The sequence below is a fragment of the Rhinoderma darwinii genome, chromosome 11 (assembly GCF_050947455.1).
Source record: "Rhinoderma darwinii isolate aRhiDar2 chromosome 11, aRhiDar2.hap1, whole genome shotgun sequence".
Classification (NCBI taxonomy): Eukaryota; Metazoa; Chordata; class Amphibia; order Anura; family Rhinodermatidae; genus Rhinoderma; species Rhinoderma darwinii.
Window position 1 is genome coordinate 7,676,105 of NC_134697.1, and position 27,889 is coordinate 7,703,993.

General features: G+C 39.4%; 1 protein-coding gene across 3 annotated transcripts in view; it reads left to right on the forward strand.

The window, feature by feature from the left end:
- SORCS1 (sortilin related VPS10 domain containing receptor 1) overlaps window positions 1–27,889 on the forward strand; it is a 536,576-nt gene that overhangs the window by 474,260 nt on the left and 34,427 nt on the right. For all 3 annotated transcript variants that reach the window (XM_075842830.1, XM_075842831.1, XM_075842832.1), the window contains exons 18-22: window positions 183–354; window positions 7,014–7,200; window positions 21,095–21,228; window positions 23,996–24,119; window positions 27,696–27,808. In XM_075842830.1, coding sequence (XP_075698945.1) covers window positions 183–354; window positions 7,014–7,200; window positions 21,095–21,228; window positions 23,996–24,119; window positions 27,696–27,808 — 730 coding nt within the window. The remainder of the gene's footprint in view (window positions 1–182; window positions 355–7,013; window positions 7,201–21,094; window positions 21,229–23,995; window positions 24,120–27,695; window positions 27,809–27,889) is intronic.

Here is a 27,889-nt window from a genome sequence, read left to right on the forward strand (position 1 = left end):
CAGAAACCATGTGTAGTCTGATTTTGTAGTCACACACCAGCTGTCCCAATTCCTAAGGCAGAATCTCTTCTAGAAATGAAAGGTTGGACCATGTTTGGAAGTCCTCCCTGTAGAGTGTTTTCTTCTCAGCTCGATGGATCTGTATTGTATGTATCTTCATGTATTGTTCTATGCTGTTTCAGTTATAGAAAGGTTGTATCCAACAACTGCACAGATGGTGTTCGAGAACGATACACAGCAAAACCTCAGCAGTGTCCGGGCAAAGCTCCACATGGTCTCCGAGTCACAACATTGGATGGAAAGTTGACCGCAGAGCAAGGACACAATGTTACGTTTGTACTACAATTAGAGGAGGTATGGCTTATAAAGACCGTGCATTGTCTATATTCTCCAAAGAGATGTAAATGAGGCTGAGCTGCAATACCACACACAACCTGTGGACAGGTGTGGCACTATAAAGAAAAAAAAAAAAAAACAGCCATACTTTTCCAACCCTCTACAACCCCTTTAAGAATAAAAGGGTTGATTTTTTTTTCTTTTCTAGAAACAGCGCCACTATGTGGCTGTCGCTGGTATTGCAGCTCAGTCCATTCATTCTAATGGCAGAGACAGATTATGGAGTAGTTTTAACTGAGAGTAGAAGACAGAGAGTGGTGGGCTTTATTCTACAGCTGATTGTACCCAGAATGCTTTGCATGTCTAACTGTGCGGTACTGATTATAGCCTAATAATCCTAATGTCATGAAATGATTAACCGTTACCGTCCAGTGACAGCGAGTTCATTTTCAGCAGGTTATCTCCGTGGTCATCGGGAATATCACGGTGGATGATACAGAATTGCATAAGACAAGTGAAATAAGGCACTGAGCGCTGCCGTACATGAGGCGCTGTGCGGGGGAGGGAGCCTCATTGTCCTCACAGCTGTTATTTATGCGGCCAGACTCACTAATCAATGACCAATTACTGTACTGAGAAATAGTAGCCTGAGATTACCAATTATGTAGTGGAGGGAATTAAGATTAATGTGAATACAGAAACAGATTAATATTTGTGCAAAGGAGCCGAGTCTGCAGCTCCGAGACTTAGAACTGACAGTAAAATGTAGAAAATAGGATGTGACAGGAGGAAGTATAGAGGAATTTTCACGAGGGCACACTGTTATTACACAGACCTATGGGCAGTATGTGTGGGCTTTATTTATCTCATCTAATATTTCCCATCAGAGAAAGTCACACAATCCAGGATCAAAATATTCAGAAGAAAATTTACTTTCTAGACTACATATAGCTGGTGCTGGCGTGCCAAGTGCGACTGCGCCATTATTATATTATTGCTTTCACATGAAGCTGGGTTTATTCATAATAATAATAATAATAATAATAATAATAAAAAGCTGCACTCTGAGCAATGCAAAAATATAGTATTTTAAAATGTGAAATATATACATTAGAGGTGCAGAACAATGACACTGACACTTGGGGTGCAGGATAATGACACTGACACTTGGGGTGCAGGATAATGACACTGACACTTGGGGTGCAGGATAATGACACTGACACTTGGGGTGCAGGATAATAATACACAGACACCTGGGGTACAGGATAATGATACGCTGACACTTGGGGTACAGGATAATGATACACTGACACTTGGGGTGCAGGATAATGATACACTGACACTTGGGGTGCAGAACAATGACACTGACACTTGGGGTACAGTATAATGATACGCTGACACTTGGGGTACAGGATAATGATATACTGACACTTGGGGTGCCGGATAATGATACACTGACACTTGGGGTACAGGATAATGATACACTGACACTTGGGGTACAAGAAAATTACACTGACACTTGGGGTACAGGATAATGACACGCTGACACTTGGGGTACGGGATAATGATACACTGACACTTGGGGTACACTGACACTTGGGGTACAGGATAATGATACACTGACACTTGGGGTACGGGATTATGATACACTGACACTTGGGGTGCAGGATAATGACGCTGACACTTGGGGTGCAGAACAATGACACTGACACTTGGGGTACAGTATAATGATACGCTGACACTTGGGGTACAGGATAATGATATACTGACACTTGGGGTGCAGGATAATGATACACTGACACTTGGGGTGCAGAACAATGACACTGACACTTGGGGTACAGTATAATGATACGCTGACACTTGGGGTACAGGATAATGATATACTGACACTTGGGGTGCAGGATAATGATACACTGACACTTGGGGTACAGGATAATGATACACTGACACTTGGGGTACAGGAAAATTACACTGACACTTGGGGTACAGGATAATGACACGCTGCCACTTGGGGTACGGGATAATGATACACTGACACTTGGGGTACACTGACACTTGAGGTACAGGATAATGATACACTGACACTTGGGGTACGGGATTATGATACACTGACACTTGGGGTGCAGGATAATAATACACTGACACTTGGGGTACATGATAATGATACACTGACACTTGGGGTGCCGGATAATGATACGCTGACACTTGGGGTACAGGATAATGATACACTGACACTTGGGGTGCAGAACAATGACACTGACACTTGGGGTACAGGATAATGATACGCTGACACTTGGGGTACAGGATAATGATACACTGACACTTGGGGTACCGGATAATGATACACTGACACTTGGGGTACAGGATAATGATACACTGACACTTGGGGTGCAGGATAATGATACACTGACACTTGGGGTACAGGATAATGATACGCTGACACTTGGGGTACAGGAAAATTACACTGATACTTGGGGTACAGGATAATGACACGCTGACACTTGGGGTACGGGATAATGATACACTGACACTTGGGGTACACTGACACTTGGGGTACAAGATAATGATACACTGACATTCGGGGTACAGGATAGTGACGCTGACACTTGTGGTACAGGATATTGACACTGACACTTGGGGAACAGGATAATGACACACTGACACTTGGGGTACAGGATAATATTACACTGACATTTGGGGACAGGATAATGACACTGACATTTGGGGTACAGGATAATGACACTGACACTTGGGGAACAGGATAATGATACAATGACACATCGGGCAGAGGACAATGATACACTGACACTTGGGGTACAGGATAATGACACGCTGACACTTGGGGTAGAGGATAATGATACACTGACACTTGGGGTACGGGATAATGATACACTGACATCTGGGGTACAGGATAATGACACGCTGACACTTGGGGTAAAGGATAATGATACACTGACACTTGGGGTGCAGGATAATGACGACACTTGGGGTACAGGATAATGATACACTGACACTTGGGGTAGAGGATAATGATACACTGACACTTGGGGTATAGGATGATGACACTGACACTTGGGGTACAAGATGATACACTGACACTTGGGGTACACTGACACTTGGAGTACAGGATGATACACTGACACTTGGGGTACAGTATGATGACACTGACACTTGGGGTGACACTTGGATATTTGGGAAGTCTTCAGGGCTGTTCTATGGACAGTTTCTTAGTTACATTATTAGTGAGACATTTCTGGATCTGGTCGGGTTATAAGCATCTTCGCTGCTCCGGTGTTCTGAATATTTTATAACTTTTACTTCGCTCGTATAACACTGATGAAAGCATAAAGTTTATTTCCAAAAATATAATTTGGCTTTTTCAGGAATATTTTAGGTGCTTTGATAATCAATAACGTAACAGGAGAACAAATCTATAATTTTTAATATCAATAAATAATTATTTTTCCATATCGGCGCTCCAATTAAAATATGCGGCGCTGGGGAAGAAAAGTCATTCTTGTTCTTGGCAACCCGTGAGCATAACCAATAATAAAAGCGGGAAGTTATTATTTCATATTGACATTCATGCACAGAAATCCTTTATTATTTCTACTGCAATCATATAAAATGTCTCTGCATTGCTGCAGCATTAAACAGCTGAGATGTAGCCGGGCGTGACAATGTATAGGTGCAATATCCCCCAACAAGCTAAAAAACATGAAGGGGGAGGGGCATTAATCAGGGTATTCAGGGCATGACTGTATATGAAAATTGTTCTATAAAAATAAAATCAAAGACCAAAAATTATTTCTAAGGAAAATAGAAGTGAAGTAAAGAATGTTGCGCTTTCATGGAGTAGAACAATTAATGAACGTGTTTTGAAAATACGGCGTCCACGGTAATTCCGAGCATGTCTTGACTGTGAGACGGCGCAAAAGTCTGTGATCATGAAGTCTCTGCTGTTCGTTTGTAGCCTCTTAGGTGACTTCTTCACTTGTGGTCTCTTAGGTGACTTATTCACTTGTGGTCTCTTAGGTGACTTCTTCACTTGTGGCCTCTTAGGTGACTTCTTCACTTGTGGTCTCTTAGGTGACTTCTTCACTTGTGGTCTCTTAGGTGACTTCTTCACTTGTGGTCTCTTAGGTGACTTCTTCACTTGTGGCCTCTTAGGTGACTTCTTCACTTGTGATCTCTTAGGTGACTTCTTCACTTGTGGTCTCTTAGGTGACTTCTTCACTTGTAGCCTCTTAGGTGACTTCTTCACTTGTGGTCTCTTAGGTGACTTCTTCACTTGTGGTCTCTTAGGTGACTTTTTCACTTGTGGTCTCTTAGGTGACTTCTTCACTTGTGATCTCTTAGGTGACTTCTTCACTTGTGGTCTCTTAGGTGACTTCTTCACTTGTGGTCTCTTAGGTGACTTCTTCACTTGTGATCTCTTAGGTGACTTCTTCACTTGTGGCCTCTTAGGTGACTTCTTCACTTGTGATCTCTTAGGTGACTTCTTCACTTGTGGCCTCTTAGGTGACTTCTTCACTTGTGGTCTCTTAGGTGACTTCTTCACTTGTGGCCTCTTAGGTGACTTCTTCACTTGTGGTCTCTTAGGTGACTTCTTCACTTGTGGCCTCTTAGGTGACTTCTTCACTTGTGGCCTCTTAGGTGACTTCATCACTTGTGGTCTCTTAGGTGACTTCTTCACTTGTGGTCTCTTAGGTGACATCTTCACTTGTGGTCTCTTAGGTGACTTCTTCACTTGTGGTCTCTTAGGTGACTTCTTCACTTGTGATCTCTTAGGTGACTTCTTCACTTGTGGTCTCTTAGGTGACATCTTCACTTGTGGTCTCTTTGACTTCTTCACTTGTGGTCTCTTAGGTGACTTCTTCACTTGTGATCTCTTAGGTGACTTCTTCACTTGTGGTCTCTTAGGTGACATCTTCACTTGTGGTCTCTTTGACTTCTTCACTTGTGGTCTCTTAGGTGACTTCTTCACTTGTGTTCTCTTAGGTGACTTCTTCACTTGTGGTCTCTTAGGTGACATCTTCACTTGTGGTCTCTTTGACTTCTTCACTTGTGGTCTCTTAGGTGACTTCTTCACTTGTGTTCTCTTAGGTGACTTCTTCACTTGTGGTCTCTTAGGTGACTTCTTCACTTGTGGTCTCTTAGGTGACTTCTTCACTTGTGGTCTCTTAGGTGACTTCTTCACTTGTGATCTCTTAGGTGACTTCTTCACTTGTGGTCTCTTAGGTGACTTCTTCACTTGTGGTCTCTTAGGTGACTTCTTCACTTGTGGTCTCTTAGGTGACTTCTTCCGCTTATAGTCTCGAGGGTCGCTCTCCTAGGTTGTCTCTGCTGGACCAATTTTATATAATTTTCTATAGTTTAGCAAATCATATAGGTTGATAAGAAGGTCTCCTTTTCGCTAGTACATACAGAATTAATGGTTCGCTCACCTTGCACTTGATCCTGGACACCACTCTTGCATCATGTTCTTTAACAGGTTGTTCAAGATTTGAAAAATATGGCAGCTTTTTTGAGAAACAGTGCCACACCTGTCCATGGGTTGTGTCTTGTATTGCAGTTAGGGTATGTGCACACACACTAATTACGTCCGTAATGGACGGACGTATTTCGGCCGCAAGTAGTGGACCGAACACAGTGCAGGGAGCCGGGCTCCTAGCATCATAGTTATGTACGATGCTAGGAGTCCCTGCCTCTCCGTGGAACTACTGTCCCGTACTGAAAACATGATTACAGTACGGGACAGTTGTCCTGCAGAGAGGCAGGGACTCCTAGCATCGTACATAAGTATGATGCTAGGAGCCCGGCTCAATGCACTGTGTTCGGTCCGGGACTTGCGGCCGAAATACGTCCGTCAATTACGGACGTAATTAGTGTGTGTGCACATACCCTTAAGCTCCATTGAAGTGGGTGGCAATGAGCTGCAATACCATACACACCATTTAGACAGGTGTGGCACTGTTTTTTTTAAGAAAGAGGCCATGTTTCCCTAATTCTGGACAATCCCTTTAAATCTGTCACATGTGTTTAATAGTACTGATATCCTCATATGGGGAAAAAGGGCTTATGTCCACTACAGGCATAATAACCCAGTTGGGACTAGAACTTCTGCACTCCGTATATTTCCACCACTGAGTCCAACCCACATTGCCCTTCCAATTATTTCCTCTTCTCTCATATTTCCTCCCTGATTCCTTTTTACTATAATCCTCTACTTACCCCGGTTCCCCTCCTATCCTCCTACATATTTCCCTAATATCTTTTCATTACGATTCTTTTCCTTCTATCTCATAGTTTTCTTCTCATTTCTTCCCCATCCTTCTGTTGCTTCAATGTCTTCTTCTCCAGATCTTCTTTGCTGTCTATCACTTTGAATACTTTACCGATTTCCTAATTTCTTCCCTACATTATCCTTATTTTTTCATTCATTCCCATTTCCAAACTACTTTTCTTCCTTCATGGACCTCCTTTACCCTCCTATTCTAAATTTTTCCTTCATTACCAACCCCCATATTTCTCTCCACCCCACTACGACCATTCCCTCTTAATACAGGTTCGCTATGAGAGGGCACATAGGTTGTTCTTATTGTGTATAGTGTTATTTGCATGGTTATTTTCCCTCGTTGGCTTTATTCTTATCTCAAATGTTCCTCTGTCTTCAGGGAGATGTTCAGAGAACTAACATCCAGGTTGAGTTCGGTGACGGGATTGCGGCTTCCTACGCTAATCTTAGCGCCACAGAAGATGGTATCAAACATGTCTATCAGAACGTGGGCATCTTCCGAGTCCTGGTGCAAGTCGACAACAACCTGGGCTTGGACAGCTCCGTTCTTTATCTACATATAACAGGTATGTGCAGAGGATTGTATGGTATATATATATATATATATATATATATATATATATATATATATATATATATATATACACACTACCGTTCAAAAGTTTGGGGTCACCCAGACAATTTTGTGTTTTCCATGAAAACTGACACTTATATTTATCAAATGAGTTGCAAAATTACTAGAAAATATAGTCAAGACATTGACAAGGTTAGAAATAATGATTTTTATTTGAAATAATAATTTTCTCCTTCAGACTTTGCTTTGGTCTTGGAATGCTCCATTTGCAGCAATTCCAGCATTGCAGACCTTTGGCATTCGAGCTGTTAATTTGCTGAGGTCATCGGGAGACATTTCCCCCCATGCTTCCAGAAGTCCCTCCCACAAGTTGGATTGGCTTGATGGGCACTTCTTGCATACCATACGGTCAAGCTGCTCCCACAACAGCTCTATGGGGGTGAGATCTGGTGACTGCGCTGGCCACTCCATTACAGATAGAATACCAGCTGCCGGCTTCTTCCCTAAATAGTTCTTGCATCATTTGGAGGTGTGCTTTGGGTCATTGTCCTGTTGTAGGATGAAATTGGCTCCAATCAAGCGCTGTCCACAGGGTATGGCATGGCGTTGCAAAATGGAGTGATAGCCTTCCTTATTCAAAATCCCTTTTACCTTGTACAAATCTCCCACTTTACCCCAGACCATCACATTACCTCCACCATGCTTGACAGATGGCGTCAGGCACTCTTCCAGCATCTTTTCAGTTGTTCTGCGTCTCACAAATGTTCTTCTGTGTGATCCAAACACCTCAAACTTCGATTCGTCTGTCCATAACACTTTTTTCCAATCTTCCTCTGTCCAATGTCTGTGCTTTTGCCCATATTAATCTTTTCCTTTTATTAGCCAGTCTCAGATATGGCTTTTTCTTTGCCACTCTGCCCTGAAGGCCGGCATTCCGGTGTCGCCTCTTCACTGTAGACGTTGACACTGGCGTTTTGCGGGTACTATTTAATGAAGCTGCCAGTTGAGGACCTGTGAGGCGTCTATTTCTCAAACTAGACGCCTCACAGGTCCTCAACTGGCAGCTTCATTAAATAGTACCCGCAACAAATAGTACTGAGCAACAAGACAAGTACATTAGAGTCTCTATTTCTCAAACTAGAGACTCTAATGTACTTGTCTTGTTGCTCAGTTGTGCAGCGGGGCCTCCCACTTCTCTTTCTACTCTGGTTAGAGCCTGTGTGTGCTGTCCTCTGAAGGGCGTAGTACACACCGTTGTAGGAAATCTTCAGTTTCTTGGCAATTTCTCGCATGGAATAACCTTCATTTCTAAGAACAAGAATAGACTGTCGAGTTTCACATGAAAGCTCTCGTTTTCTAGCCATTTTGAGAGTTTAATCGAACCCACAAATGTAATGCTCCAGATTCTCAACTAGCTCAAAGGAAGGTCAGTTTTATAGCTCCTCTAAACAGCAAAACTGTTTACAGCAGTGCTAACATAATTGCACAAGGGTTTTCAAGTGTTTCCTAATCATCCATTAGCATTCTAACACAGTTAGTAAACACAATGTACCATTAGAACACTGGAGTGATGGTTGCTGGAAATGGGCCTCTATACACCTATGTAGATATTGCATTAAAAACCAGACGTTTGCAGCTAGAATAGTCATTTACCACATTAACAATGTATAGAGTGGATTTCTGATTCATTTCATGTTATCTTCATTGAAAAAAACGGTGCTTTTCTTGCAAAAATAAGGAAATTTCTAAGTGACCCTAAACTTTTGAACGGTAGTGTATATACCATTCTTGAATATGTAGCGGAGTGTGGGAGATGGAAGACCCCGCCGGGTTATCACGGAGAAAGGAGGCGCAGACGTCGGCTGACAAAATGGCTGGCTTGTTCTCTATATCGGCAGATGTTGGGCCAAGGGCATCCCTACTTGATACATGGTTTTTTTGACAGTGGGCTTAGTAGGACTCAAGATGGCGGCTGCTATTGCGTACTTTGGACATACTGCCCCTTGTTCCGGTGGTTCAATTTGGGCCCTATAAGTTTCCACATGGACGGACTCTCCCCTTACTCTTGCTCTACTACTCGCCACTGCCGATCATCTCTCACTCTCTTAGGTCAGTTTATTCTGCATTCCCTTTGCGCCCCAGCCCAGCTATCCAGACAGTGGGGCCACACACAGCACCCCTCCTCGCTCTTCAGGATCTGTCGCCACCCCTGGCCCTACGATGGATACTGACTAGGTCAATCCTCACCAGTCAAGCTCAGACTCCTCAGTTTCAGCTCCCAAACAGTTGGTCTTTTTTTTTTCCATCCACCTCCAAAGCAGATTTTATCTTATTCTCCTCTTTGCAACAACACCTCTCCTCTATATGGTAAGCAGAGCGCAGGTCACACTGTCTCCGTCCCAATTCTGAACATAAATTGGTGGGCTAAACACTCTTTTACAGTCCCAGCACCACCCCAAGGCGGGATGATGCATGCTTATGCGTTTTTCATCACCCTGTCATAGAGCGGAAAATGAAGCCCAAAATGTCAGGTGGGCCATACATCCCGGAGCCATAAATTTAGACGTCATAACGTGCTGAACACCTTGTTTTACCTGAATAAAAGCATCAAGAAACACATCCAATGCTATTTGCACTCAACGCTTTAGTTGTCAGATAGACACGCTTCTCTCCAATGCAGAATATCGGAGCCTATCTTCTCCCCTATATTGCCAATCAATGGCCAGTTTCATTACTGCACAGGTGCCACCTACAGTAGTTAAGGGGTTAATGAAAGTATTCCAGTAATATTTCATGGGGGTCTGGTGTTGCTAAACAGTTAGTACCTAGTATCCATGGTGGTCTTGAATAGTTATGGGTTAATATCTAATATCTCTGGAGGTCTAGTGTGGTTTATAATAATTAGATAATAACATATTCATATACTTTATTATTACATTGTTCAGGACGGCGCTGCAGGGAAAATGGAGCACATGTGCGGACAATTCAAAAGCATAGACGCGGCGGGTCCGTGAAAACCAGAACAGCTCTGTAGCATCGGCTCTGTGTTTTGGCACACAGAGGTGGGGTCCCTAATGGAGCATATGGACAGGGGTTGTTGTCGTCAGACAACCCCTTTAAGATCTAGTTCACATCGCTATATAGGCATACAGGAGGTTGATTTGCCGAACTCACCAGGCAGAGTGCTACTTGAAGCGCTGTCCGTGGAAGCCCCTGATGTCACTGCCTGTACCGTATATGGACAGTGATGTCAGGGGCTTTCAACTACCGATGCTCTAGTCGGGGACTCCGCGACTCCCTGAGGTATACATATACCCCTATTGGATGCCATACAGTGGCATCTGTCACACATAGGCGACCATGTTAAAAAGAACATATGCCGCGCGGTATTTTTTGAGGGATCCCTCAGGATGAAAAAATTTAGTTACTATATTATCCCATCCTCCAAACAAAAAGGGTGTACAGACATATACCAGGTCGACGGAGGCCAATGGACATGTTCAGTGTATACGTTGGGATCTATCTTCATGCTAAAACGCGATGTGAACCAGACCAGAGTAGGATTTCAAGTTAAAATTTCCCTGCCGCAGTTCACATTTCATGGACAAGAGCCCAACGGATTTCAGTAATAAAAAAGTCTGGATTTTACAATTAGAGTTTTCACTGTCAATTTTATAGAGACGCACTGACGCATGTACCGATTATATATACTGACAAGCTCTCAGCTTTCCTGAAGTTTTTGCCACAAGGTAAAGTTAGATGATGTATGTACAGGTGTGTAATTAAAAAGTTCCTAACCCAGTCATCAAGAATAACCTGGGTATCATCTGTATATAATTATATATACACAGCTGGTATAAGTTACACATCTTCTTGTATATAGTGATATGGAGCATGCTGGTATAACCTGGGTATCATCTGTATATAATTATATATACACAGCTGGTATAAGTTACACATCTTCTTGTATATAGTGATATGGAGCATGCTGGTATAACCTGGGTATCATCTGTATATAATTATATATACACAGCTGGTATAAGTTACACATCTTCTTGTATATAGTGATATGGAGCATGCTGGTATAACCTGGGTATCTTCTGTATATAATTATATATGTACAGCTGGTATAAGTTATACATCTTCCTGTATATAGTGATATGGAGCATGCTGGTATAACCTGGGTATCTTCTGTATATAATTATATATGTACAGTTGGTATAAGTTATACATCTTCTTGTATATATTGATATGGAGCATGCTGGTATAACCTGGGTATCTCCTGTATATAATTATATATGTACAGCTGGTATAAGTTATACATCTTCTTGTATATAGTGATATGGAGCATGTCGGTATAACCTGGGTATCTTCTGTATATAATTATATATGTACAGCTGGCATAAGTTATACATCTTCTTGTATATAGTGATATGGAGCATGCAGGTATAACCTGGGTATCTTCTGTATATAATTATATATGTACAGCTGGTATAAGTTATACATCTTCTTGTATATAGTAATATGGAGCATGCTGGTATAACCTGGGTATCTTCTGTATATAATTATATATGTACAGCTGGTATAAGTTATACATCTTCTTGTATATAGTGATGTGAAGCATGCTGGTATAACCTGGGTATCTTCTATATATAATTATATATGTACAGCTGGTATAAGTTATACATCTTCTTGTATATAGTGATATGGAGCATGCTGGTATAACCTGGGTATCTTCTGTATATAATTATATATGTACAGCTGGTATAAGTTATACATTTTCTTGTATATGGTGATATGGAGCATGCTGGTATAACCTGGGTATATTCTGTATATAATTATATATGTACAGCTGGTATAAGTTATACATCTTCTTGTATATAGTGATATGGAGCATGCTGGTATAACCTGGATATCTTCTGTATATAATTATATATGTACAGCTGGTATAAGTTATACATCTTCTTGTATATAGTGATATGGAGTGTGCTGGTATAACCTGGGTATCTTCTGTATATAATTATATATGTACAGCTGGTATAAGTTATACATCTTCTTGTATATAGTGATATGGAGCATGCTGGTATAACCTGGGTATCTCCTGTATATAATTATATATGTACAGCCGGTATAAGTTATACATCTTCTTGTATATAGTGATATGAAGCATGCTGGTGTAACCTGGGTATCTTCTGTATATAATTATATATGTACAGCTGGTATAAGTTATACATTTTCTTGTATATGGTGATATGGAGCATGCTGGTATAACCTGGGTATATTCTGTATATAATTATATATGTACAGCTGGTATAAGTTATACATTTTCTTGTATATGGTGATATGGAGCATGCTGGTATAACCTGGGTATATTCTGTATATAATTATATATGTACAGCTGGTATAAGTTATACATCTTCTTGTATATAGTGATATGGAGCATGCTGGTATAACCTGGATATCTTCTGTATATAATTATATATGTACAGCTGGTATAAGTTATACATCTTCTTGTATATAGTGATATGGAGTGTGCTGGTATAACCTGGGTATCTTCTGTATATAATTATATATGTACAGCTGGTATAAGTTATACATCTTCTTGTATATAGTGATATGGAGCATGCTGGTATAACCTGGGTATCTCCTGTATATAATTATATATGTACAGCCGGTATAAGTTATACATCTTCTTGTATATAGTGATATGAAGCATGCTGGTGTAACCTGGGTATCTCCTGTATATAATTATATATGTACAGCTGGTATAAGTTACACATCTTCTTGTATATAGTGATATAGAGCATGCTGGTATAACCTGGGTATATTCTGTATATAATTATATATGTACAGCTGGTATAAGTTATATATATTCTTGTATATAGTGATATGGAGCATGCTGGTATAGCCTGGGTATCTTCTGTATTTAATTATATATGTACAGCTGGTATAAGTTATACATCTTCTTGTATATAGTAATATGGAGCATGCTGGTATAACCTGGGTATCTTCTGTATATAATTATATATGTACAGCTGGTATAAGTTATACATCTTCTTGTATATAGTGATGTGAAGCATGCTGGTATAACCTGGGTATCTTCTGTATATAATTATATATGTACAGCTGGTATAAGTTATATATCTTCTTGTATATAGTGATATGGAGCATGCAGGTATAACCTGGGTATCTTCTGTATATAATTATATATGTACAGCTGGTATAAGTTATACATCTTCTTGTATATAGTAATATGGAGCATGCTGGTATAACCTGGGTATCTTCTGTATATAATTATATATGTACAGCTGGTATAAGTTATACATCTTCTTGTATATAGTGATGTGAAGCATGCTGGTATAACCTGGGTATCTTCTGTATATAATTATATATGTACAGCTGGTATAAGTTATATATCTTCTTGTATATAGTGATATGGAGCATGCTGGTATAACCCGGGAATCCTCTGTATATAATTATATATGTACAGCTGGTATAAGTTATACATCTTCTTGTATATAGTTATATGGAGCATGATGGTATAACCTGGGTATCTTCTGTATATAATTATATAAGTACAGCTGGTATAAGTTATACATCTTCTTGTATATAGTGATATGGAGCATGCTGGTATAACCTGGGCATCTTCTGTATATAATTATACATGTACAGCTGGTATAAGTTATACATCTTCTTGTATATAGTGATATGGAGCACGCTGGTATAACCTGGGTATCTCCTGTATATAATTATATATGTACAGCTGGTATAAGTTATACATCTTCTTGTATATAGTGATATAGAGCATGCTGGTATAACCTGGGTATCTTCTGTATATTATTATATATGTACAGCTGGTATAAGTTATACATCTTCTTGTATATAGTGATATGGAGCATGCTGATATAACCTGAGTATCTTCTGTATATAATCATATATGTACAGCTGGTATATGTTATACATCTTCCTGTATATAGTGATCTGGAGCATGCTGGTATAACCTGGGTATCTTCTGTATATATTTATATATGTACAGCTGGTATAAGTTATACATCTTCTTGTATATAGTGATATGGGTTATGCTGGTATAACCTGGGTATCTTCTGTATATAATTATATATGTACAGCTGGTATCAGTTATACATCTTCCTGTATATAGTGATATGGAGCATGCTGGTATAACTTGGGCTTATTCTGTATATAATTATATATGTACAGCAGGTATAAGTTATACATCGTCTTGTATATAGTGATATGGAGCATGCTGGTATAACCTGGGCATCTTCTGTATATAATTATATATGTACAGCTGGTATAAGTTATTCATCTTCTTGTATATAGTGATATGGAGCATGCTGGTATAACCTGGGCATCTTCTGTATATAATTATATATGTACAGCTGGTATAAATTATACATCTTCTTGTATATAGTGATATGGAGCATGCTGGTATAACCCGGGAATCCTCTGTATATAATTATATATGTACAGCTGGTATAAGTTATACATCTTCTTGTATATAGTTATATGGAGCATGATGGTATAACCTGGGTATCTTCTGTATATAATTATATAAGTACAGCTGGTATAAGTTATACATCTTCTTGTATATAGTGATATGGAGCATGCTGGTATAACCTGGGCATCTTCTGTATATAATTATACATGTACAGCTGGTATAAGTTATACATCTTCTTGTATATAGTGATATGGAGCACGCTGGTATAACCTGGGTATCTCCTGTATATAATTATATATGTACAGCTGGTATAAGTTATACATCTTCTTGTATATAGTGATATAGAGCATGCTGGTATAACCTGGGTATCTTCTGTATATTATTATATATGTACAGCTGGTATAAGTTATACATCTTCTTGTATATAGTGATATGGAGCATGCTGATATAACCTGAGTATCTTCTGTATATAATCATATATGTACAGCTGGTATATGTTATACATCTTCCTGTATATAGTGATCTGGAGCATGCTGGTATAACCTGGGTATCTTCTGTATATAATTATATATGTACAGCTGGTATAAGTTATAAATCTTCTTGTATATAGTGATATGGAGCAGGCTGGTATGACCTGGGCATCTTCTGTATATAATTATATATGTACAGCTGGTATAAGTTATATATCTTCTCGTATACAGTGATATGGAGCATGCTGGTATAACCTGGGTATCTCCTGTATATAATTATATATGTACAGCTGGTATAAGTTATACATCTTCCTGTATATAGTGATATGGAGCATGCTGGTATAACCTGGGTATCTTCTGTATATAATTATATATGTACAGCTGGTATAAGTTATACATCTTCTTGTATATAGTGATATGGAGCATGCTGGTATAACCTGGGTATCTTCTGTATATAATTATATATGTACAGCTGGTATAAGTTATACATCTTCTTGTATATAGTGATATGGAGCATGCTGGTATAACCTGGGTATCTCCTGTATATAATTATATATGTACAGCTGGTATAAGTTATACATCTTCTTGTATATAGTGATATAGAGCATGCTGGTATAACCTGGGTATCTTCTGTATATTATTATATATGTACAGCTGGTATAAGTTATACATCTTCTTGTATATAGTGATATGGAGCATGCTGATATAACCTGAGTATCTTCTGTATATAATCATATATGTACAGCTGGTATATGTTATACATCTTCCTGTATATAGTGATCTGGAGCATGCTGGTATAACCTGGGTATCTTCTGTATATATTTATATATGTACAGCTGGTATAAGTTATACATCTTCTTGTATATAGTGATATGGGTTATGCTGGTATAACCTGGGTATCTTCTGTATATAATTATATATGTACAGCTGGTATCAGTTATACATCTTCCTGTATATAGTGATATGGAGCATGCTGGTATAACTTGGGCTTATTCTGTATATAATTATATATGTACAGCAGGTATAAGTTATACATCGTCTTGTATATAGTGATATGGAGCATGCTGGTATAACCTGGGCATCTTCTGTATATAATTATATATGTACAGCTGGTATAAGTTATTCATCTTCTTGTATATAGTGATATGGAGCATGCTGGTATAACCTGGGCATCTTCTGTATATAATTATATATGTACAGCTGGTATAAATTATACATCTTCTTGTATATAGTGATATGGAGCATGCTGGTATAACCCGGGAATCCTCTGTATATAATTATATATGTACAGCTGGTATAAGTTATACATCTTCTTGTATATAGTTATATGGAGCATGATGGTATAACCTGGGTATCTTCTGTATATAATTATATAAGTACAGCTGGTATAAGTTATACATCTTCTTGTATATAGTGATATGGAGCATGCTGGTATAACCTGGGCATCTTCTGTATATAATTATACATGTACAGCTGGTATAAGTTATACATCTTCTTGTATATAGTGATATGGAGCACGCTGGTATAACCTGGGTATCTCCTGTATATAATTATATGTGTACAGCTGGTATAAGTTATACATCTTCTTGTATATAGTGATATAGAGCATGCTGGTATAACCTGGGTATCTTCTGTATATTATTATATATGTACAGCTGGTATAAGTTATACATCTTCTTGTATATAGTGATATGGAGCATGCTGATATAACCTGAGTATCTTCTGTATATAATCATATATGTACAGCTGGTATATGTTATACATCTTCCTGTATATAGTGATCTGGAGCATGCTGGTATAACCTGGGTATCTTCTGTATATAATTATATATGTACAGCTGGTATAAGTTATAAATCTTCTTGTATATAGTGATATGGAGCAGGCTGGTATGACCTGGGCATCTTCTGTATATAATTATATATGTACAGCTGGTATAAGTTATATATCTTCTCGTATACAGTGATATGGAGCATGCTGGTATAACCTGGGTATCTCCTGTATATAATTATATATGTACAGCTGGTATAAGTTATACATCTTCCTGTATATAGTGATATGGAGCATGCTGGTATAACCTGGGTATCTTCTGTATATAATTATATATGTACAGCTGGTATAAGTTATACATCTTCTTGTATATAGTGATATGGAGCATGCTGGTATAACCTGGGTATCTTCTGTATATAATTATATATGTACAGCTGGTATAAGTTATACATCTTCTTGTATATAGTGATATGGAGCATGCTGGTATAACCTGGGTATCTTCTGTATATAATTATATATGTACAGCCGGTATAAGTTATACATCTTCCTGTATATAGTGATATGGAGCATGCTGGTATAACCTGGGTATCTTCTGTATATAATTATATATGTACAGCTGGTATAAGTTATACATCTTCTTGTATATAGTAATATGGAGCATGCTGGTATAACCTGGGTATCTTCTGTATATAATTATATATGTACAGCTGGTATAAGTTATACATCTTCTTGTATATAGTGATATGGAGCATGCTGGTATAACCTGGGTATCTTCTGTATATAATTATATATGTACAGCTGGTATAAGTTATACATCTTCTTGTATATAGTGATATGGAGCATGCTGGTATAACCTGGGTATCTTCTGTATATAATTATATATGTACAGCTGGTATAAGTTATACATCTTCTTGTATATAGTGATATGGAGCATGCTGGTATAACCTGGGCATCTTCTGTATATAATTATATATGTACAGCTGGTATAAGTTATACATCTTCTTGTATATAGTGATATGGAGCATGCTGGTATAACCTGGGTATCTTCTGTATATAATTATATATATACAGCTGGTATAAGTTATACATCTTCCTGTATATAGTGATATGGAGCATGCTGGTATAACCTGGGTATCTCCTGTGTATAATTATATATGTACAGCCGGTATAAGTTATACATCTTCTTGTATATAGTGATATGGAGCATGCTGGTATAACCTGGGTATCTTCTGTATATAATTATATATGTACAGCTGGTATAAGTTATACATCTTCTTGTATATAGTGATATGGAGCATGCTGGTATAACCTGGGTATCTCCTGTATATAATTATATATGTACAGCCAATATAAGTTATACATCTTATCCCAGTGCCCTAGTAATAATATTGTTGACAGTACTGAAGTTTTCCCCGAGTCTGGTTTACATCCGGTGTAGTGCAGTGCCACCTACTGTTCTGAATGAATAATTCATCACCTGCTCCTGACATGTTCTTGCAGTATTGCTTTGTGTGCATGTCTATGGTAATCTGCGCACTGCAGGGGTCTCTTCCGTTCAGGCGTCCATGAGTTTTACGAGTCCTGAGAGCTGATAAAATATGACTTCAGTAGAATAGTTTTTTTCATCTGGTTTAGTTTGTGATTTTTTAGTGCAGTTCTGATCGCTGTGTTAAGTAAATTTACTAACAACCTAAGAAAATAAACAGCCATAAAATCAAGAGCTGGGGAATAATATTATATGTCACTGATGCTGCTTAATGGCGCCATAAACTACCACTAATTATAGAGCGGACACGTGTTATGTCATTAAAGGGGTTTTCCCAGAATCATAAATTTGATTATAGGAACGGGGGTTCAAATCCCCCGAACCTCCTGACTGGACCTGCAGTGAGAAGCTTGAATGGAGCGGCGGTCGAGCGCGCGCCCACCACTAGATTCACAGTCTATCAGAATGACGGAGCTGCACTCGGCTATTCCTGTCATTCCCATAAACTTTAAATGGAGCATCAGCGCGCCTGCTCGACCATCACTCCATTCAATGTCCTGCGGTCTATCAGTGAGGAGGAACTGGCGGTTCGGGACCCCTCATTATTACAATCAGTGGGGCCCCCAACGATTAGATAATGATTACCACTCCTGTGTATAGGTGATGATTTAGGATTCTGGTAAAATCCCTTTAATATCATTATTACAGTTGTTATTATTGGAAATTTCCTACGAATTATCTAAATTATTACAATTTTATTAACCATAAAAAGGTATTTATTTCTGTATTTTATATGGCACCAACATATTCAGCAGTGCTGTACGGAAATTGTTATCACTCACATTAGCTTTCCGCTGAGGCACCGTCCTGCTCATATGTCATCCTGATACTTGCTATGGGTCACAAGAGAACAAATTTAACTACTCCTCGTTGTCCCCTTCTTCTTCCTCCTCTTTCTCCTTCTCTTCCTTCCCCTCTTCCTCCTTCTCCTCCTTCCCCTCTTCCTCCTTCTCTTCCTTCCCCTCTTACTCCTCTTTCTCCTCCTCTTCCTCCTCCTCTTTCACTTCCTCCTCCTTCTCTTCCTCTTTTTCCTTCCACTCTTCCTCCTCCTCTTCCTCCTATTCTTCGTCCTCATTTGCAGATTTGGTCAAATTTGACAATCCAAATTGTACTGTAATACAACGGACACCCAATGGACCCCATTGTGAATTAATATGGTCTGTTGGACGCCGGAGGTATCCGTCTCCTAATGGATCGTCGTCCTGCTGATCTTTCTCCTCTTCCTCCTCCTTGTCCTTCCCTGCTTCCTTCTCTAGCTCCTTCTCTTCCTCCTCCTCTTGCTCCTCCTCCTCTTCCCCCTGCTTAGTACTCCTCTTCCTCCTCTTCTTTCTTCCCCTCCTTTTCCTCCTCCTCCTCCTCTTCTACCTTCTCTTCTTCCTCCTATTCTTCCTACTCTTTTCCCTTCTCCTCCTCCTCTTCCTACTATTCTCTACTTCTTCTCTTTTTCCTCATTCGCAGATTTGGTCAAATTCGACAATAAAAATCATACTGCAGAACAATGGACACTCAGTGGACCACATTGTAAATTAATGGGGTCCGTTGGACGCCGGTGGTATCCGTCGCATGATCAATCGTCCTCCTCCTCTTCCTCCTCCTCCTCCTTCCTTCTTCCCTTCCTTCTCTTCTTCCTACTCCTCAACCTCTTACTCTTCCTCCTCCTCTTGCACTGCTTCGGGTTTCTCTTCCTCTTCCTGCTCTTCTTCCTTCCCTTCTTCCTACTCCTCTTCTTCCTCGTCCTTCTCCTTTTCTTCTTCCTCCTCTTCTTCCTTCCCTTCTTCCTCCTCCTCCTCTTCTTCCTTCTCTTTTTCTTCTCCTCTTCCTCATCTTCCTTCTTCTCCTCTTCCTCCTCCTATTCCTCCTATTTTTCATCCTCCTCTTCCTCCTCGTTTGCAGATTTTTTCAAATTTGACAATAAAAATCGTACTACAAAACAATGAACACCCAGTGGACCCCATTGTAAATCAGTGGGGTCCGTTGAATGCCGGTGGTATCCTTGGCATGATGGATCTAGAAGTATTGAGTCAGAAGGGAGAGCCACTGAAGGGCTGCCATGTAATTCTGCATTTCCCCTGCAATGGCCACTGCAAGGGAAAAGGTTTTGAGACAACTCCTTTAAGCGCCACAGTTGGCCACAGGTTGTGTGTAATATTGCATCTCAGCCCTATTCATTTCAATAGAGCCACGCTGCGACACCAGACACAACCCATGGACAGGTGTGACGCTGTTCATGGAAGAATTCAGCTATGTTTTTGTAATCCTTTACAATTCTTTTAACACTTTAAGGTTTTTATTGCTTGTTTACTCGCACTCTTTTGTAAAAACGCAGATAACACGTTGTGATTTTACCATGACTTCTACCAAATAACTATCTAAGCTCTGCTACATCTATATGTACATTTGGGTACACATTGACCAACACATTAGCTCATTTGGACAGAGTGCAATTTTTCAGATTTTCAGTAGGGGGCAGTATTGCTACACATTGGTGCTGACATCTCTCCGTTTCTTCAGGTTATTTTTTTGTAATATTGGACATTTCCCTCACATTTCTGCAGATTCGTTGCTTTCCTGTTTCTCATCTGAGATGTCAATGTCTGTCATTTACCGATCAGTCTGACGAATGTGGTCTCTTTTTTTTTCACAGCGCCCCTGGAACACATACACTTGGTTTTGCCTTTTGTCACTACAAAGAACAAGGAGGTCAACGCTTCGGTGGTTCTCTGGCCAAGTAACGTGGGGACCCTCACCTATGTCTGGTGGCTCGGAAATAACAGTGAGGTAATTGCAGATTTCTAGTTAAGGTGGATCCAAAAATCAGCAAAAAGCAGTAAACTGATGACTTTTTTGCACCATATGACGATTCCCTGGAGTCTGTGACCCAATAGTTTTGTGCACTAAAGGTGTCTGTAGACATTAGATAAATGTGGGCCCAAACAGTCCTCTTGGCCACCAGTTATTGGCTGCAAAATCACCAAAAATGGAGGGAATGAGACCAGTCCTTGGCCCTGTTGGCCTCATGGATCCCAGATGGGCTGTTCTCCTTTTTCTGTATGTGGGCCGTGATCTACATGCACATCAACATGGTTTCGCAGGATTAGAAAGACATGACTGAGTTATTCCAAAAACAGTGCCACATATGACCACCTGGTTGTATGTGGTATTACAGCTCATATCCATTCACTTCAATGGAGCAAAGCTGCAATACCAGACACAAACCATAGACAGATGTGGCGCTGTTTCTGGTAGAAAGCAGCCATTTTTTTTTTAAGACTGCACTATCCCTTTAAGGCTTGCTGTCTGGCTGGGTGGACTGGTCTAGTAAGAATTGGGCAGGATCTTCTATATAAGTCTAGGGTACGAACACACGCCGTAAACACTGCGGATTTTCCGCAACTGATTCATTGAGGGAAATCCGCAGCGTATTACAGTAGCAGTAGAGTGGATGAGAGTTCAACAAATCTCGTGCCCGCACTGCGGAAAAAAGCCGCCGACAAAAACACAAATAAATTGACCTGCGGTGCCGTTTCTTCAGCCGCAGCGTGTCCGTTAATGCTGTGTAATCGCTGCTCTTCCATTACGGGTTTTCCCATTGAATTCAATGTGGTGCTTAAAGTCACAACAAAGTGGTGTGTGTCGCGACATTTGCGGCGGAATCGCAGCGATCGCAAGTAAGAAAGAAAAAAAAAAGTTACATTTACCCAGAGTTCCCTGCTTCTTCAGTCCGGCCTCCTGGAATGACGTTCCATCCCATGTGAACGCTGCAGCCAATCACAGGCTGCAGCGGTCACATGGCCTACAACGTCATCCCAGGAGGCCGGACTACACGCAGAGAAGAGGGTGGAGTAAGTATGAACATCTCTTTTTATTTTTCGGCGCTGCTTTACGCAGCAGAAATTCTGCCGGAAAAACGCACCACAATGTGGTCCGATTTTTCGGACGCCATTCCCTGCGGTGTTCAGGGCGGATACTCCCCGCAGCTTGACACAGCATATCCACCCTGAACACTGTGTGTGTTCCTACCCTAAACCTCACAACTGCAGACACAATGTAGGGCAACTATTTAGGAGTTTGGGGAAATTCTTAGATCCACTCCTGAGACCCTGGTGGAGCATTGCCCAAGCCAAATGACCTTGAAATTATTATAACCAGAGCTCTATGATCTAAGAATTTAACTTAGCGGGCAGCTATAGATGGTGTAACAGTCGAAAGGCCCCTCTACCGCAGAAGACACCGGTGATATAAATGGCTCATGGTAGGTGTAAGGGCTTATTCAGACGAACGGGATATACGTCTGTTCAACACTCGTGATTTTCACGCGCGTCGCACGGACCTATATTAGTCTATGGGGCAGTGAGTCCGCTGCGAAAAACTCACGACATGTCCGTTCTTTGTGCGTTTTTCGCGCATCATGCACCCATTAAAGTCAATGGGTGCGTGAAAATCATGCAGCCGCGCATCATACGGGGCTGACACACGGAGCTGTTAAGTGCCTTTTGCGCACGCAAAACGCCACGTTTTTTTGCGTGCGCAGAACGCACATGCTCGTGTGAATCCGGCCTAAAGCGGAAGAGGAAGGGAGATACATGTAAAACTAAAATTGAATATTTGTTCTTTTCACTATAGAGACAATATACACATATTTGGCAACAATATCATTGCAACAGTATTATTGTTGCAAAATATGTGTATATTGTTATTGTATATTGTACACTGGAGAATTTTGCGGTAAATATTATTGATTTGACCAATTACATAAAAGCAAAATGTGACCCTCACCAATCTGATATGGCCGCTGTATCCAGCCGCAGAGAGGCGGCCATGCAGGTACGCAACTCTCTCAAATAATTTCTATAGGCGTTGCGGAAACAGACGAGCACGGGGGACCCCTGATTTGGATATAGGTGTGGGTCCCAGATGTACCGTATGAGACATTTATAGTATATCCTGTGACTATGCCATAAATGTATATAATAGGAATACGCCTTTAAGACCCGAAACAACCCGGATATGAAAGGGTGTAGCTTAAAAAAGATTTATTTTGTCGACAGTTTGTATCAATTCATTTTTTGCCTGATCACTTTCACTTTTTAAACTCTCCGTCTTCCTCCACTCTCTGCTTTAATTCCCTTCATTCCTCCGGTCTGAACTCAGGGGAAGCTGATGCTCAAACTGAGATTGATTAAGATCCCCAAAAAAAAATAAAAAAAAATTCTATTCTATATATTTCATTCCTGTGAGGTCCCAAAGTGGCAATATTTTATTTTCTAGCGACAGCTTGGAGCTCTACCCGGCTGTTTGTTATCTTTGTCATAAAACAGGCCCATGCTGGATTGTGGCAAAAAAAATAAAAAAACAAAAACATTAATAACTTTCCTGACTACAATGTTTTCATAGAAGATAAGAGCACAAGTCCCAGGGCGACCCACCAAGCTGCTGCGTGTGGATGGCTGTGAGGCTGATGGAATACACACATGAAATGTCGGCCATCAGTCATGGGCCGGTGACTCTGACTCATTTTTGTATTCTTCTCCCCCCCCCCCCGTAGCCCCTCATCACCCTGGAAAGGAGCATCTCATTCACGTTTGCTGTGGAAGGGATGAACAGCATCACAGTACAAGTGTCCGCGGGGAGCTTCATCCTACAAGATACTAAGACCATTGCGGTGTACGGTAAGCCCGCGCACATCCTACACGCTCAGCAGCATTCCTATGGATCCAGAGATGAGCACATTTTGCAAAAAATTCCAAAAATATTCAGTATTCCGAAAAGATGAGCTGGAGGCAATATATTTAATGTCTATTCTTTTTGATAAATACCACCTTCAGTTTCTATAATAAGGCCTTATATAACTATGTTAGGTTAAAGAAAACAAAAATCAACATGACGGTGCGAAAATGGGGAGAAACAAATTAAAAAATGATTCGACGACATTGGACGCTGCACAGGAAATGTATTACATGGTGGACATTCAGATAAACGATCGTCCAAGTGATACATGGATGACTCCAGTCTGGGAGAACGGGCAGCGCTCTTGCAGTGCGGTTCTTCATTTTGACCCCTAGAGGGGGTCCCCCTATGACATCAATATGCCATATTAGGTAATACAGAAAGTGAATGTCCAACCTTGATCGCCATTTTTTTTTTTTATTAAAGTACAGTAGGTCCAAAATTCTGTACTGTTTAACTTCTGAATATATTTGATATATTTTTATAGGGATCAGATCTCCATTTTTCCTGAGGCAGACCTCCAAATATTCTGCATAGACATAGTTACATTATAAAATGTGTGCCTGCCTGCAGCCACCACTAGCGGGAGCTCACTGCATACTGTATATCCATTGAACTCAATAATGACACAGTATGCAGTAAGCTCCTGAGCTCCACCTAGTGGTGGATTTAGAGAGACAGAATTATATCATGTAACTATGTTTATGCAGGGGATTTGGAGCTCTGTATCAGAAAAACAAAGCTCTGAGCACTATAAAGATATATTAGAAAGTTAAACCGCGCAGAATTTTGGACCTTATAAACGACATGATGTCACTTTAAGTCTAAAAATTACAAACTCCGGTAGGGGTTAATTTAAATTAACGAATGACAACCCATCTTAAGTTGTCCTAACTGTGAGTCTTAAAGAATTATTTTTTTTCCTTTGTACAGTCCCAGTGATTTCTCAGTAGATTTAGTATTTTTTGATGGGAAAATGATCAGTGTGAACACTGCCATGAATCATAGACAAGAACAATATCTGCCACCTGCCTTCAAAACAACAACAGCGCTCCGCTCGCTCCACTTTGTTTTGACTGTTCACCTAGAACCCACATTACCTCCTCGATAATAATAATAGTAATAAAATTCGCGCACGCTCCGGCAGATGATAATTTGTACAATGGAACTTTCCATTAAAAGACACCGCACCTACAATTTACCTTGTTTGCCTGACTAATTGGATAATTATCTACCTGCCGTGAATAATTCCACAGAACATAATAGTTGGGGTGGAGGTATTGAGCTTAATGCCGTACGTCTACATTCACATCAGAAATTACTTGGTTTACTTTATTTTTATTTTTTTTTAGACAAGCTGGTAAATGATATTATTCATTAAAGAGGTATTCCGGGACTGTAATATTGCTGGACTATCTGATTGGTGGAGGTCTGACTACTGCCCTCTCCCCATCCTCGCCGATCAGCTGAATGAATGGGCCGCAGCGGTTTATATTTGGTTATGCCAGTACTTCTGAGCTGTAGTTCCAGGCCCAGCCACAGCCAAATGTATGGCGCTGTGTCTGAAACGTCACGCATCAAATATTGATGACCTATCCGAGCCTACAATATTACAGTCTCAGATAGGTATGTATGTAGGTAGAAGCATTCCTTCCAGGGGAGAATAGCTCGGTACATACAGCCCCCAATGGAACCTATGTACAACTCCAAATTAAGGGTCAGTTCACATGTGGCATTTTTGTTGCAGTTTTTCCAAGTTTAAAAAATGTCTCTAATTTAAATAAAAATACAAATATTTTATTGTAATGACATGATAGAGGGGGGTCCCCTCAAGCGGCCGTGTATTATATGGACAAACATTTATATAAATGGCCAACATGTAATATTACATTTCACCTGCAGTGGCAAACATAGGGGAAGTGCCTAGCTGGCAAAATCAGCAAAAATAATAATCTGCTAAACAGTTTTTTTATTCATTTTTATTTTAATCCCATTGTACATTTTTTTATTTTTTTTATTCATTTCTATTTTAATATCAATATTTATTTTAAGATATTTTTTGTAATCATTTTATTTTAATCTCATTATTTTTATTCATTTTATTTTAATCTCATTTATTTTTGTTTTTCATTTTAATCCCAATATTTATTTTTGTGACTTTTTATAAATTTTTTATTTTTATTCTAATTGTTATTTTTTATTATTTTTTTTTTATTATTTTTTTTATAAATTCTTAGTTTAACCCAATATTTATTTGTATTCATTCTTATTTTTTTCATTATTAATTTTACATTTTTTTTAATTTAAATCCCATTATTTATTTTGATTTTCTTTTTTTTTTTTTTACTCATAATATTGTATAATTTTATATTTATGATGTTGTTATTTTTCAGGGACTGTAGTGCCAGTTCTCTTCCCTGCATTCATACATTGTAAGCTTAGTAAGATGTATTGTAGCTCTATGAATGCTGACGTAATGCGCTTTACCAGAAGATGTCAATGGGAGGTTTATTTTGTGTGGTTTACTTTGTATTTGTGCGTCCGGCTGTAAAAACATTCGGTCCCAGCATGAAATATGTCTTGTTAGTTTTCACGCTCCATTGTCAGAATTAAAGCTCCAAGTCCTAGTTACAGAAGATAAACTGAAATACACTTGAATAAAATGCAAACAAATATGTAGATCTATCTATCTATCTATCTATCTATCTATCTATCTATCTATCTATCTATCTATCTATCTATCTATCTCATATCTATCTATGTCCTAGCCCTCTCATATCTATCTATCTATCTATCTATCTATCTATCTATCTATCTATCTATCTATCTATCTATCTATCTATCTATCTATCTATCTCATATCTATCTATCTATCTATCTATCTATCTATCTATCTATCTATCTATCTATCTATCTATCTATCTATCTATCTATCTATCTATCTAATATCTATCTATCTATCTATCTATCTATCTATCTATCTATCTATCTATCTATCTATCTATCTATCTATCTATCTATCTATCTATCTATCTATCTATCTCATATCTATCTATCTATCTCATATCTATCTATCTATCTATCTATCTATCTATCTATCTATCTATCTATCTATCTATCTATCTATCTATCTATCTATCTATCTATCTATCTATCTATCTATCTCTCATATCTGAGATGCTGGGATAAGGTGAAATGGTTAAAGGGATGAGACCTTAGTGAAGGTGTCTGGACTTAGAGGAGTCCTGTCTCCAATAGTAAACATAGCAGTGGGGGAGAGCTTCTGCTTTAGCCAGTTGCCTTACAGCCAGATAAGGGCAGATCAGAATTATTTGAATATTTCTTACAGTGAATTAAGTGCAATATTAGACAGGATTGGATGAAAGGAAAGGAGGATGTTAGGGCTGTATTCACATGTGCTGATTTTGTTGTATCTTTTACATTGTTTTTTTGTGTGTATTTTTTATAGTTTACCCCTTAAATTAAAATTACATTCTTCCCGCTCTTGCTGTTTACAGAGCAGTTTCAGTCTCTGCGATTGTCGTTTTCTCCAAACCTGGATGATTTTAACCCCGACATTCCCGAGTGGAGAAGAGACATCAGTCGCGTGATTAAGAAAGCACTCATGTATGTAAGTGACAAAATGATTTGCTGCTTCATCTATAGGGTTTATACACTGTATACATAAAGCACCCGCACTGTAATGTGTTCA